The sequence below is a fragment of the Bos indicus genome, chromosome 9 (genome assembly GCF_029378745.1).
Source record: "Bos indicus isolate NIAB-ARS_2022 breed Sahiwal x Tharparkar chromosome 9, NIAB-ARS_B.indTharparkar_mat_pri_1.0, whole genome shotgun sequence".
NCBI lineage: Eukaryota > Metazoa > Chordata > Mammalia > Artiodactyla > Bovidae > Bos > Bos indicus.
The window spans coordinates 70,616,999-70,631,540 of record NC_091768.1 but is presented as its reverse complement, the minus strand read 5'-3'; the positions used below and the strand labels follow the sequence as shown (position 1 = coordinate 70,631,540).

The 14,542-nt window shown below is 38.9% G+C and overlaps 1 protein-coding gene across 2 annotated transcripts in view; it reads left to right on the top strand.

The window, feature by feature from the left end:
• STX7 (syntaxin 7) overlaps nucleotides 1–14,255 on the top strand; it is a 56,695-nt gene extending 42,440 nt beyond the window's left edge. For both annotated transcript variants that reach the window (XM_019967450.2, XM_019967449.2), the window contains exons 4-10: nucleotides 101–194; nucleotides 881–1,018; nucleotides 1,997–2,049; nucleotides 2,596–2,692; nucleotides 4,096–4,168; nucleotides 7,943–8,025; nucleotides 12,898–14,255. In XM_019967450.2, the coding sequence (XP_019823009.1) occupies nucleotides 101–194; nucleotides 881–1,018; nucleotides 1,997–2,049; nucleotides 2,596–2,692; nucleotides 4,096–4,168; nucleotides 7,943–8,025; nucleotides 12,898–12,990 (631 nt within the window). In that variant the 3' untranslated portion in view covers nucleotides 12,991–14,255. The remainder of the gene's footprint in view (nucleotides 1–100; nucleotides 195–880; nucleotides 1,019–1,996; nucleotides 2,050–2,595; nucleotides 2,693–4,095; nucleotides 4,169–7,942; nucleotides 8,026–12,897) is intronic.
• Nucleotides 14,256–14,542: the final 287 nt, after the last annotated feature.

Below are 14,542 nucleotides of genomic sequence, written 5' to 3'. Positions count from 1 at the left end.
TTTTTCTAAAACTGTTCATCAGGGTTGAATCAAGTGGCACAGTTATAGCTTCAAGAAATACCTTAGTTCTTTGACTGTGATGTGTGTTTTCTCACTTTAGCCAGCAGAAGCAGCAGTATACAAACCAGCTTGCCAAAGAAACAGATAAGTACATTAAAGAGTTTGGATCTCTGCCCACCACCCCCAGTGACCAGGTATGAAGCTTTAAGACACACTGTTGATGTACTGAATGTGAAATGAATCAAATGCCTTGTAGGATCTTTGAACTGTTGTACTAGAAAGGAAATCAAGGGTGGAAAAATCTATTTGAGATTAGTTCAGAGAACACAAAACTGTATTTAATTGCCCAGGTAGTATCCTGTGGTTCAGTAAAGCAAAAATTATTTCCATGCAGTTGTCCTGACCCATAATTAAGTAAGTGCTCAGAAAATGCTTCCTGACTAATTGTTTCCTGGCCTTCCAGGACTGACTTCATACAACATGCATGCTCATTCAAGATGTGAGGTTTCCTAGGGGCACATGTTTTTATTACCCTGCTTAGTGGAAGTTATTACTTAGGTGAATCAAAGGTTTTATTTCCATTAAAATAAAGAAGAAGAGGAATTACTTCAAAAGCGTGGCCTAGTTTTTAGGATGAAAACTTGAGTTGAAAAGTCCAATATTATGGGCCTTTGCCTCAAGATAAATATGCACAGTGTTCGAACACATTAGCAACTTGAGCAAAATGTTATTGAGTGTTAATCAATAAGGCTCTGTAATAGAGTGAGTGAAATTTTCAAAATTAAATAAAGAGCCAGCTACTAGCAAAATAGCTTTTGCAAATTCTATAGAACTTCACAGCTTGATTCTAGCAGGTTTCTTTTCCCCACCTCTCCTCTAGCGTCAAAGGAAAATACAGAAGGATCGCTTAGTGGCTGAATTCACAGCATCGCTGACAAACTTTCAGAAAGTGCAGAGGCAGGCTGCCGAGAGAGAGAAAGAATTTGTTGCTCGAGTAAGAGCCAGCTCCAGAGTATCTGTAAGTATTTAAAGCAGCATTGTAAAAATGAACACGGTATTCCCCAGGGATCATGTAAAAAAACTACATGGCATGTATTTTGAGTCTTAAAGTCCTGTGAATATCTTGGAAATCGGTGTTGAATATTTATTTTCAGGAGTTTTCTGCTCAGTTTTTAAAAGGATGATAATTGCGTATTATTGGTGGCTCAGATGGTAAAGCGTCTGCCTACAATGCGGGAGACCCGGGTTCAATCCCTGGGTCGGGAAGATCTCCTGGAGAAGGAAGTGGCACCCCACTCCAGTATTCTTGCCTGGAAAATCCCATGGACAGAGGAGCCTGGTAGACTACAGTCCATGGGGTCGCAAAGAGTCGGACACGACTGAGTGACTTTGCTTGTCACTTGTGGTTATTCTGTCCATGTCATGGAACAAAAGATTACAGATTATGTAAAAATACGGAAACGTTCTGTCAGAGAAGATTAGGAATCAAATCCTGATTTGCACCTGAGGCTGTTACTTTGTATTCCTGCTGGAGTAGAAGACTCTTTACTCCTGGGTTATATGAAGATGATTTGAAATGAACAGAGTGAATATATTGTGTGAATATTAAAAATGAACTTAGACCTGGAGAAGATAAATGGAAGAATAAATTAGAGTGGAATTTTGATTTAATTTTAAATCTCCCTGGAAACTATCATAAGTGTTTCCTTGTTCCTTAATGTAGAGGTTCCAAAGCTACATTCTGTTTTAATCAAATAATATTCATTATTTGGCTCTTGAGAATATTTAATGAATTGCTTCCATGTCAGCTTAGGGTATAGTTTTATTATTACTTGAAGTAATTGACTTAAGATATTAGAACAAGAACTTTTCTCTTTTCTTAAACCTATACTCCAGTGTCTACATAAATCAGTTTAAATTATCCTAAAGGAAAATATGAATGCTGTGTGCTTTTCCTTTGTGCCGTCTCAATCCATTCTGTTACTAAATTATTCAGGGTGGTTTTCCTGAGGAGAGCTCAAAAGAAAGGAATCTTGTATCCTGGGAAAGGTAAGAAGTATAAAACAGTATACAGAGTAAAAGATAATTTTTCATATTTGTTTTTTACATCATGGTCTTGGGCAAAATTAGTTTTCAGTATATTATATCATGATTCCTAAGTTAGTTATTAATAGAAAACAATACATTTGAAAAATTTTTTAAATAATTATTATAAAATATATAAAAATAGTCCAGTATAGTAATAATACTCTTTAGTTATTTATCCAGATAAATATTATTGACTTAATTTTTGATTAAGATTATTTTTGATATAGATTATTCCCATGTGTGAGGTTTAAGTCAACCAAGAAGAAATACTCACTTGCCAGATGTAATAGCTTCCGATAATTAATTAATAACTCCAAAAAAAATCATTGAAATGAAAATGAATAAAATTTGGTTAACATTTCTGTTATACTTTTAGAATTTAAGTCAGCAATTCTGTGACTTTGAAGCAAAAATGTTCTATTCAATAAGTATTTCTGTAATAAGAAGGAAGCCCCCTTGTTTCCATACTGGTTTTTCTTTTTTTACATATTCCTTTCTTTTTAATAGCCAAACTCAGCCTCAAGCTCAGTTGCAGGATGAAGAAATTACAGAGGACGACCTGCGCCTTATTCAGGAGAGAGAGTCTTCTATCAGACAACTCGAAGTAAGCTTTGCATTGTAGAACTGCACTGCCTCACTTAGTGAGTTTCTTCTCAAAATGCTTCGGTGATGCTGGGAGATGGGTCAGGAAAGAAAACTAAATAAATATCAGTTCGGTGGCATTTCTCATATAAGTTAGAATCATTGCTTTTAAAAAGAGTAATCTCTTTAGAAATGGTGCTAGGATGAAAAAATATACTTCGCTCCATCCAAATTTTCTTTCTTTTTTTTTTTTAAATTCTGTTAAGTCATCTCAAGGCACCTGAGCATTGAGAAGAATATCAGTCTAGTGATAAAGTTCTGTTCAGAGGGTCTGGATGGCTTCCATGGCACATAGTACACATCACACCTGCATGAATAAGATTTCTTCCAAGGGCTTTAAACGTATTTTATTTCCCTTTAGTACATGTAGGATATTGAAAAGGGCTAAAAGGTTTATAGCCTTAGTTCATAGGGAACGTACCTGTTCCCTGGAAAGTGGCCTGATAATAGCTAACAGTAGCTACCATTTATTGATGGATTCCATCCACCAAGCACTATATGATAAATTGTTTGTGTTGTCTCATTTAGTTTTCATAAAAGTAACTTAACTGTGTCACTGTCACTCCCCATTTTACAGATGAGAAAACTAAGTTCTAGGATGAATGTGTAAATCACCCCACTCTTCCTGAATAAAGTATTTACATGTTACTCTTTAATCAGGCAAAATAATAGTTATATATTAAAGAAAATTAAATTTATAACTTATTTACCCATCACTATTACATTGCATATTCAAGTTTATTAATTTGAGAATTTGAATTTACACCTCATGTTTTATTCTTTTAAAGTGTCAAATTGAGAGACTTCCCTGGTAGTCCAGTGGTTAAGAATCCACCTTCCAAAAAAAAAAAAGAATCCACCTTCCAATGCAGGGAACGTAGGTTCAGTCTCTCGTCAGAGAACTAAGATCTCACATACTGTGAGGAAATTAAGCCCACTTGCCACAACAAAGACCCAGCACAGTCTTGAGTGTCAAATTGACACATAAATTTTTACTAGAATATTTTCAGTGTTTTTGAGGAAATACTGCTTGTCATAACAAGACTAATCAAACTGCATGGTGTAAATTCAATAACGCACCATCCTTCTCTATTACATAGATCGTTCATTTCCATTCCAAATCACTTGATATTTTTAACATTACAGACTTGTTTTAGAGAACTGGTTACTGTTAATTCAAAGTCTACTTACTTGGGATTGCCTATAGTCAAATAGTTTTCTCATGTGCCCAAAATGTATGTTATTAAGTCCAGATGCATGCTCACCTAGGTATGAGTAATGGTTTGGGTTTTGTAAAAATTTTCCCCCTTTGTGGATTGGGGACTGAATTTCTGATTACAATAATACGTACTTTTTTTCTCTTAGGCTGATATTATGGATATTAATGAAATATTTAAAGATTTGGGAATGATGATTCATGAGCAAGGAGATGTAATAGGTAAGGCCTACGTGTGAAGTGTCATGAGGTGGAAGTGGGCCACATGCAGTTTCCGTGTGTAACTTCTCAGAGTTAACTTCCTCCTTTTCTCTCGTCGGGTCCTCCTGGAGTCAAAACCACCGTGTCTGCAACAGACAAAGCACCACCCTTGGCATTATCGAAAACAGATCTCATTTTTGGCTCCTACTGGTTGAAATGACCGATTTCATGTATTTAAGAAGTCCCAAATTTAATCAGGTTCTGCTGCTACTGACATCATGGAAGGTTCCATGTAACATCATCCTAGCTCATTCCCAGGACCTCTGGTTTCTGTCTTATCCCATTTTAATTCTCATCACACCAAGACTTTGGGGAAAATGTCTTTTCATAAAGTGCACACTGTCCTCTCTTCTCAAGTAGAGGGGATAAGTAGCCATTTGCCTAAACATTCATTCTCATAACCTTTTTGGCGTATTAATGTAGTAGTATTACTTAGTTACTGAGAATTTTTTTTTAATTCTTTTTTAAAAACTCTGTAAGACTTCCTTTAAATTTTAAATGTAATCGTAATTCATATAGGATATAATTATGAGCGTTGATCATGATTCTGATCTTCTTTATCATTTTTAAGTATGAAGATATTTGTGAGTATACTAAAGATATATTTAATATGTTTTCTGAATTTGGTGTAGTTTAAATACTTGGACCTATAGTTTAATTATTATTTTTCTATTCTTATCCTCTTCTGTAGTCCCAGTAGATCACAGGGTAAAACTTAAGAAACCATTCATTCATCCAATAAATATTTATTGAGTGCCGACTACATTCAGGCATAAATCTAGGCATTGAGGATTCAGCTGAAATTAAACAACAAATAAAAGATATTATAATCTAATTGGAGGAGAGAGACAATTACAACAGAAAGAAAAGTAAGTGTTGATAAGTGCTTATAGGGAGAATAAGGCCAGATTGGGGTGGGACTGCAGGTAGTGGGGAAGGTGCTGCTTTTCAGTGTGGAGTCAGTAAGGGCAGGTGACATTTCAGTGAGGACTTCATGGAAGTAAGAAGCCAGCGGGAGAAGAGGGTCCACGCAGAGGGAATAGCAGGTGCCCTGGCCTCTGGCAGAAGCATGCCTGACATTTTAAGTGAATGGAGTGAGCACAAGGAGGATGGAGGCAGTGTCCAAAGTCACAGGGGACCAGATCACATAGGCCGCTGAGCCATCATAAGAACAGTTTTTGTATTAATAGAGGAGAAGCCACAGGAAGATGTGAGCAGAAGGGCGTAATCATCTGACTTCGGTTTTAAGAGACTCACTTGGACTGTTGGGTTAAGAACAGAGGTTGAGAACATGAGGTAAAGGGGAGGTGAGAACAGAGGTTGCGAATGTGAGGTAAAGTGGAAGTGTCTGGACTGGGGTCTTAAATCTGGGTATTATCTGCACATAGATGATATTTAAAGCCATGAGATTAGGTAAGATCACCTGGGAAATAAGTTGAGATAGAGAAGAGAGGGGCTTCCCTGGTGGTTCAGTAAAGAGTCTGCCTGCAATGTAGGAGACCTGGGTTTGATCCCTGGGTTGGGAAGATCCCCTGGAGAAGGGAATGACAACCCACTCTGGTATTCTTGCCTAGAGAATTCCATGGACAAAGGAGACTGGCAGGCTACAGTCCTTGGGGTCACAAAGAGTGTGACACGACTGAGCAAGAGGAGGTTCTAAGGATTTATAAATATTTAGAGCACAGTCAGCAAACTGCATCCATTCATTTGTGTGTTATCTACAGCAGATTTTGTACAACAGAGGCATAGTCGAGTATTTATGACAGAAACCATAAGAATGAACTGCAAAGCTTAAAGTATTTATTATCTGGCACAAAGAAAAAGTTTGTCAATCTCTGATTTAGAGGCTAGAAAGCCAAGGAGGAACCAACAAAAATGACCAAGAAAGAATAACCGGTGAAAACCACGTGAGTGTACAGTTTTAGGATGGTGTGGAGGAAGCATTTCAGGGTGATGACCCATCTGCTCTCTCTGATGCTGCTGTTGGGTTAGGTAAGCTGAGGATTAAGAGCTGACTGCTGAATTCAACAACATGTAGGGCATGGATGACCTCAGATGAGAGCTGTGCTGGTAAAATAGTGCAGGTAAAAGCATGATAAAGTAGGTTCCAAAGAGGCTGGGAGGAGAGTGACCGGAGACAGCAAATGGAGATTGCTTTTTCTGTCAATGAGGTCCTAACTGCCAGTGGATGTGGCATCAATAAGAGATTTGAGGGTTGGTTTGTGTTTAAGATAACAGCAATAGGATTGATGAGAAAGAAGTGTTGATAGTGAGAGGGAAGCAACTGCTGGCCTGAGGTCGTTGAGCTAGGCAGCAGGAATTGGGATAAAATGCACGCACGGAGGGGTTGGCTCTCACTGAGCACAGATGGGTCCCCCACAACCATGGGAGAGAAGTCTGAGCACAGAGGTGGTTGCATGTGTTAGTGGGTAGGGTCAGAGGAGATTGTGGAAGTGTCTTCTGATTGTTCCTGTTGTCTCAGTGATCTAGAAATAGGGCCCCTGGTGGAGAATGACAGTGAGTGAGGATGCATGGGAAGTTAGAGGAGAAAGTGTGACTTAATCTTTCAGGAGCTGGGGAGATGGGGCAAGAGTGCTCTGCAGTCAAGAATTTAAAGTGAAATAAGTCAGCCCCGATGACTTTTTTGTACCCCATACAATTGCACAGGATAGGTTGGGGTTTTGTCACCTAAGTGTGACTGCAGTAGGGGGGAAGAGGGCTGACGATGAGTGCAAGAAAGCAGTGGCAAATGACTGTCCATGGAGTAAAAGGTAAGGAAGAGGGAAGTGAGGACATGAAGTATTTAAGGGGCCATGACAAAGGGGTAGGATCATTAAAGCTGGGGTCTCAGAAGGAGAGAACTCTCAAGGTAGCAGGTGGTCATCAGAGAGTGAGACCTGGAACGGAGATTATAGAGAAGCTGCAGTTGCTGGTAATGACAGGTTTGGAACATGACCATGGAAATAGATGGCTCAGAAAGCATCACAGGCAAAGTTGATGAAAAAAATCTGTGTTCAAAGAATTGAGAGGCCTGGGTATTTGAGGGTCAGCAGTTGGACATTGAGATCACCAATATGGATAATAGTAGAAGCAATGAAGAGAACATCAGTGGAGCAGGGAGTAAAACATTCAAGGAAAAAGAAGAAAGACATCTCAGGATGCCTGCTGCACTGCAGAGTGAGAGAGGTAGGCGTGAGCTCTGAAAGTCGGCAGGGAGGAGGAGGAGACAGCAGTCATCCGTCCTACAGATGTAGGACGTTCTGCCCTCAGTGGAGGAGGGGAGGAAGGGAACCTGTCACCACTTGAGAAGCCTGTGGGGACTCTCAGGGAGCCTGGGTTTCCGGCACAGAAGGAGGTTGATGCTGGCCACTGAGCAGATGACGGTTTTCAGGTCTCCCTGTATCCCCTGAACCAAAGTTCAGAATGCTTTGCTTGGTACTGAGTTGGCCACCACAGAATGCAAACTCAGTGACAGTACTTTTGGGATTTACCAGGTAGAACTGGAGTACGCTGTAATGAAGATAATCAAGTTCATTTTCTTCACATTGTTTCTGTATTGTTTGAGGCACCTGAGAAATATAATTGCTAAAAGAAAATTCAGCTGTACACATGTAAACCTTTGAATAATGAATGTATTTAATCTTAACCATGAATAGAATTAGGTGATTAGTGCAGCTCTATTACTAGCACATCAGCACCTGTTTAACATTTTTTTGTGTGTGTTTTATTTTAAAGATAGCATAGAAGCCAACGTGGAAAATGCTGAGGTGCACGTCCAGCAAGCAAACCAGCAGCTGTCAAGGGCGGCAGACTATCAGGTAATATCAACTGTGCTAAGCTGTCCTATAACGTAGACTCTTAAGTGTGTGTGTGTGTGTGTGTGTGTGTGTGTGTAATCATGTGGCTGGAGACGTTAATTTAAAATCCCATGGAAGACAGGCCAGAAATATGCCAGTCCATTAAAACGGGGTTTAGCCTGTCTGTTCTCAGGGTTGAACAAGTGTTGTGCCCACAGGAATGAGCAGTTTAGCATTTAGAGTCTTGAGAGGAGCGGTAGACAACTCCAGTCTTTTCTGGCAGCTTCTGGTCTCCAATGTCATTTTCACATTTCAAAACAGAAACCTGTTTGATAGCGATTTCCCTCCATTTCTTGCAGTTCCTTTCTGCCTTTCTTTTTGGTATGTGATACTTTGGATTAAAGAGGCTAAGATCCTTGTCTCAGAAAGATGTCTCAGGTTCTGTGGAAATTTTATTAGCTTGAAGTGTCCTTGACTGGTGGGTATTTGGTCAGCATTCAGCAGACCCTTCACCAGGAATGAAGTGATCCCTAAAGTGAATCAAGTTAGTATAGGAAATCCATACATATGAGTCAAATATAAATATATACAGAAGACTACAAATATTAGAACCATGAACTATATCATTTAGTATGTAAATCTTTGATGTTTAACAGAGATAAGTTCTCTTTGGGAACCCCTAAATACCACCCTAGTGTTTTATTTCCCTTTTAAAGGTTCGTTATTCATTGATGTAGTTGTTCATAATTATTTTCTCAGAAATTGTCACTTTCCTATAAAATTTCTACACTTTCCTATGAAATTTCCTATAAAATTTCTAAAATATCCTATAAGATATTGTGTCACCATCCTAGGCCTTTTTAATCACTTTTCACTTTTCTCACTGATCTCAGAAGTTCCCTTTAGTTTTAGTGCAGTTTTCTCACTGGACGAATCAGTACACATTCAATAGCATGTCAGGAACAATGAAGCTGGATAGAGGATGCTGAGTTATACAGCCAGTTCTGCTCACCAGCAGAGTAATTCATGTTTACTGTCTTCATGCATGAGATTCAGACATGCAGCTCTGTTCTGGTCAGTTCAGTTCAGTCACTCAGTCGTGTCTTACTCCTTGTGACCCCACGAATCGCAGCACGCCAAGCATCCCTGTCCATCACCAGCTCCCGGAGTTCACTCAAACTCACGTCCATCGAGTCGGTGATGCCATCCAGCCATCTCATCCTCTGTCATCCCGTTCTCCTCCTGCCCCCAGTCCCTCTCAGAATCAGAGTCTTTTCCAGTGAGTCAACTCTTCGCATGAGGTGGCCAAAGTACTGGAGTTTCAGCTTCAGCATCATTCCTTCCAAAGGACACCCAGGACTGATCTCCTTCAGAATGGACTGGTTGGATGTCCTTGCAGTCCAAGGGACTCTCAAGAGTCTTCTCCAACACCACAGTTCAAAAGCATCAATTCTTTGGCGCTTAATTTTCTTCACAGTCCAAATCTCACATCCATACATGACCACTGGAAAAACCATAGCCTTGACTAGACGGACCTTTGTTGGCAAAGTAATGTCTCTGCTTTTGAATATGCTATCTAGGTTGGTCATAACTTTCCTTCCAAGGAATAAGTGTCTTTTAATTTCATGGCTGCAGTCACTATCTGCAGTGATTTTGGAGCCCCCAAAAATAAAGTCTGACACTGTTTCCACTGTTTCCCCATCTGTTTCCCATGAAGTGATGGGACCAGATGCCATGATCTTCATTTTCTGAATATTGAGCTTTAAGCCAACTTTTTCACTCTCCTCTTTCATTTTCATCAAGAGGCTTTTGAGTTCCTCTTCACTTTCTGCCATAAGGGTGGTGTCATCTGAATATCTGAGGTTATTGATATTTCTCCCGGCAATCTTAATTCCAGCTTGTGCTTCTTCCAGCCCAGCGTTTCTCATGATGTACTCTGCATAGAAGTTAAATAAGCAGGGTGACAATATACAGCCTTAACGTACTCCTTTTCCTAGTTGGAACCACTCTGTTGTTCCATGTCCAGTTCTAACTGTTGCTTCCTGACCTGCATATAGGTTTCTCAAGAGGCAGGTTAGGTGGTCTGGTATTCCCATCTCTTGAAGAATTTTCCACCGTTTATTGTGATCCACACAGTCAAAGGCTTTGGCATAGAAAATAAAGCAGAAATAGATGTTTTTCTGGAACTCTCTTGCTTTTTCCATGATCCAGCGGATGTTGGCAATTTGATCTCTGGTTCTTCTGCCTTTTCTAAAACCAGCTTGAACATCAGGAAGTTCATGGTTCATGTATTGCTGAAGCCTGGCTTGGAGAATTTTGAGCATTACTTTACTAGTGTGTGAGATGAGTGCAGTTGTGCAGTAGTTTGAGCATTCTTTGGCATTGCCTTTCTTTGGGATTGGAATGAAAACTGACCTTTTCCAGTCCTGTGGCTACTGCTGAGTTTTCCAAACTTGCTGGCATATTGAGTGCAGCACTTTCACAGCATCATCTTTCAGGATTTGCAATAGCTCAACTGGAATTCCATCACCTCCACTAGCTTTGTTTGTAGTGATGCTTTCTTTCTAAGGCCCATATGACTTCACATTCCAGGATGTCTGGCTCTAGGTGAGTGACCACACTGTCATGATTATCTTGGCCATGAAGATCTTTTTTGTACAGTTCTTCTGTGTATTCTTGCCACCTCTTCTTAATATCTTCTGCTTCTGTTAGGTCCATACCATTTCTGCCCTTTATCGAGTCCATCTTTGCATGACATGTTCCCTTGGTATCTCTAATTTTCTTGAAGAGATCTCTAGTCTTTCCCATTCTGTTGTTTTCCTCTATCTCTTTGCATTGATCGCTGAGGAAGGCTTTCTTATCTCTTCTTGCTGTTCTTTGGAACTCTGTATTCAGATGCTTATATCTTTCCTTTTCTCCTTTGCTTTTCACTTCTCTTCTTTTCACAGCTATTTGTAAGGCCTCCCCAGACAGCCATTTTGCTTTTTTGCATTTCTTTTCCATGGGGATGGTCTTGACCCCTGTCTCCTGTACAATGTTACGAATCTCTGTCCATAGTTCATCAGGCACTCGATGTATCAGATCTAGTCCCTTAAATCTATTTCTTACTTCCACTGTACATGCAGCTCAGCAGAGTTAATGTCACCACATCGTAGACTGAAGATATCGTATCATTCATAAATAGTTGAACACACACACATACCCCTAGAGTAATCTGTAACCGCCAGCTGTTAAATTTGCTCAGATAGAGTGACTAGGATCCATGTCATTTCATTTTGCTTTTGAATTTTAGGGAGATGTAGATATATCCCCAAATTTTACTTTTCCTCTTCCTTGTGGAAGGAAAACCTACAGCTGCTCTGGGGAAAAAGGAACACATCTTCCCAAGCTAAACCTTCAGAGCTAGAACTGCGCCCCCCACCCATTAATCCCACAGAACCTGCTTGTTACTCTTGTTCAGTCGCTCAGTTGTATCCAACTCTTTGCGATCCCATGGACTGCAGCACACCAAGCTTCCCTCTTTCACCATCTCCTAGAGTTTGCTTGAATCAATGATGCCATCCAACCATCTCATCCTCTGTCACCCCTTTCTCCTGCCTTCAAGTTTTGCCACCATCAGGGTCTTTTGCAGTAAGTTGGCTCTTTGCGTCAGGTGTCCAAAGTATTGGAGCTTCAGCGTCAGTCCCAGTGAATATTCAGGGTTGATTCCCCTTAGGATTCACTGGTTTGATCTCCTTACTGTCCAAGGAGCTCTCACAGGACCTGGAGGGATGAGAAAAGAGCCATGCAGCACAGGAGCTGGGAAGAGAGCAGTTTCCCAGTAGTCCCACTTGGCAGCCTTGATATTAAATGATGCTTCTGCAAGATACAGTGTGGTGATGGATTAAGAACATAAAACAAGGTGGAAAATGTTCTCATCACCATAGCACCCCAGAGTCTTGCCACCCCTGGAGATGGTGCCCCAGGGAAAATAAAAAATTCTCCAGTGGAACAGTTGTCATTGTTGATGAAGGCACATTACACATGGGTCTGCAGTAACCAGGTAGAGTCTGGGGGAAATACACGGGCATGATAAAATTGAAATGAACTGTGTTTAATATATGAAGAGTAGTATTTTGTTGAAAAATTAGATGGCCACATGGAATACTAAACAGTAATAATAGTTTTTAAGAAAAATTGAGTCAGAAACATATCTTTTTGGTAAATTTTACGTTACTTCTGGTTGACCCAAGGCAAATTTACAGACTTTTCTACTTTGTAAGAAAAAAGATTCCTGGATGTTGTTGTGAGATGGACAAGCCATTAAAGAAATATAGAAATCTACAGCTGGGCCAGGAATGAAGAATGGAGCAAAGCTCAACCTTTATAATTTAAATGAGTGTTTTTTAATTATTTTTAGCTCTTTTTAAAAATTTATTTGCATGTTGAAATTCTGAATGCAGTTTCCATTCATATTTAGGGATGAGAATGATTTGGGAAACAAGTAAATTTTAGGAAACATTGTCATATATTTGCTGATATGGTCAGAGAACTCATTTTGAAGAGCAGTTTTTTGATAAAAGTTTAAAAATTGATGTCTTTAAGCTGTTTTGTATTTTCACATATAGTTAAACTCTGTCTCTTAATTTTTATTTCTCTGTATCTTTCCCAACCTCACATCTAGAAAAAGCACCAACAAAAGTTGAATAATTACCCCCTGAATTAATACCATTAATTCAAGAATATATTATGAAAGCATAGTACTATATGTGTTGAAAAGAAAAAAAATATAGCCCCAAATTTGAGGCGAGAAATTACCATTGAGTTTACTCTAGAAAAGAACCAAATGATTTTCACTTGCCATCGAGATGCTCCTTACATCTGTAAACATGTTTTTTGTTTTTGCATCTGCAGCGCAAATCCAGAAAAACCCTCTGCATCATCATTTTTATCCTTGTTATTGGAGTTGTAATTATCGGTCTCATCATATGGGGAGTGAAAGGCTAAGATGATAAAGGAGCACACTACTGCACTACATTATGTAAATTATGTAGGAAGATTCCTTTAATCATGGTGGGTTTTTTTTATTATATTATTTTAAAGCAGTTGCCTAAAGGATGGTTCCTGTACTCTGTTATTTTTATTTGGAAGAAAGTTTTCTTTGGATTAAATCTTATATTTTCTAATGCTGAAAGTTTTCCTATATATCACTGCTGGCATAACATTCATGCTTTTCAATCTAATAACTGTTCTGCCCACATTGTATCTGCCTTTCATTTATAATTTATTTATCCTATTGACTTAGCTTTTGGAAATTAGTAAATCTAAAGGTGTGTGTGTGCATCTTCCCACGTTTTCTGTGTGCATCTTCCCATCACAATGTAACATGCACCCATGTTTGTGTTAATTACAGATCTTCAATATAATTTTGATTTGTGCCAGCAGAGGAAACATTGTCAGTAACTTTAAAAAGTAACATATATGTTTGTGTTTGGTATTTTGTTGTTTTCGTGGTTCACAGCAACATAAGTTGTCTATTTAACTTTTATCTTTGTTTTTCTCTCAAGACCCTTGTTGATTCTCAGTGAAGTCAGTGAATAACTTCCTAGTATATCTTTCACTCCTGATGTGTAGATAGTAAGCATTTGTTGTAGATTGCCTGGTAAAATGCTAAGGATAGGTTGTTTTTACATAGATTCTGCTGAGGCTGACATTCCTTTACAAGGAACTGTGTTGTCAGTATAAATGTTTAATGTGATCTGGAGGAAGAGTATGACAAATCGGTACCTATTGTGTTAGAATTCTAAAGACCCCAAACTTATTCTGCTGTGTATCTCCACAGCTGTTATGATGGAAAATTAATTACCTTCCCTTTTGTCCTATAGAATAATGATTACATTTGTGTCCTTGGGTCAAGATTACTTTGGGGAAGTAACTTTCCCACAGTTATTGTTTTTGGATACCTAACATTTAAAATTCTGGGTTTCCTTTGCATATCATTTTGTACCATCCTGCATTAGCAAATGAATTGGATGTTTGCCAGTTAATTCACTTGCCTTTTTAAATCAATGTTGTTTTAATGCACTAATCTGAATACTATAAAGAAGATCATCTTTATAGTTAGTATTTTATAATGTTCTTACATAGCGATTTGATAGTGAAGGCAATGTTTTACATGGCAAGCTATGAGACTTCAGATGGGAACAAATAAAATATTAAGTAACTAAGTAAATTGTATCTTTGCAAGCAAAATAAAGATGATTTTAAAAGTGCCTGGAGAGTTTTATTTCAAGAGAATTCCGCTTCTGCGGGACTTGATACTTACCTCACACTTTTTCCACTGTACTACCTGAAATCTCAACAGAAGTGTAACCACATGGCTACCATTTTGCATCTTGCTGGAGTACCAACTCACACAGAGTTTTTATTTTGGCCCTCTTTTGCTGCTAACAGGTAGAAGCTGTTTTGCTTGTTACCAAAACACAAGAAGAACCTGTAGAAAACTGTTTTGTGAGTGAATGATCAGAAACGTCAAGACTATGTTCACCTACATGAGATT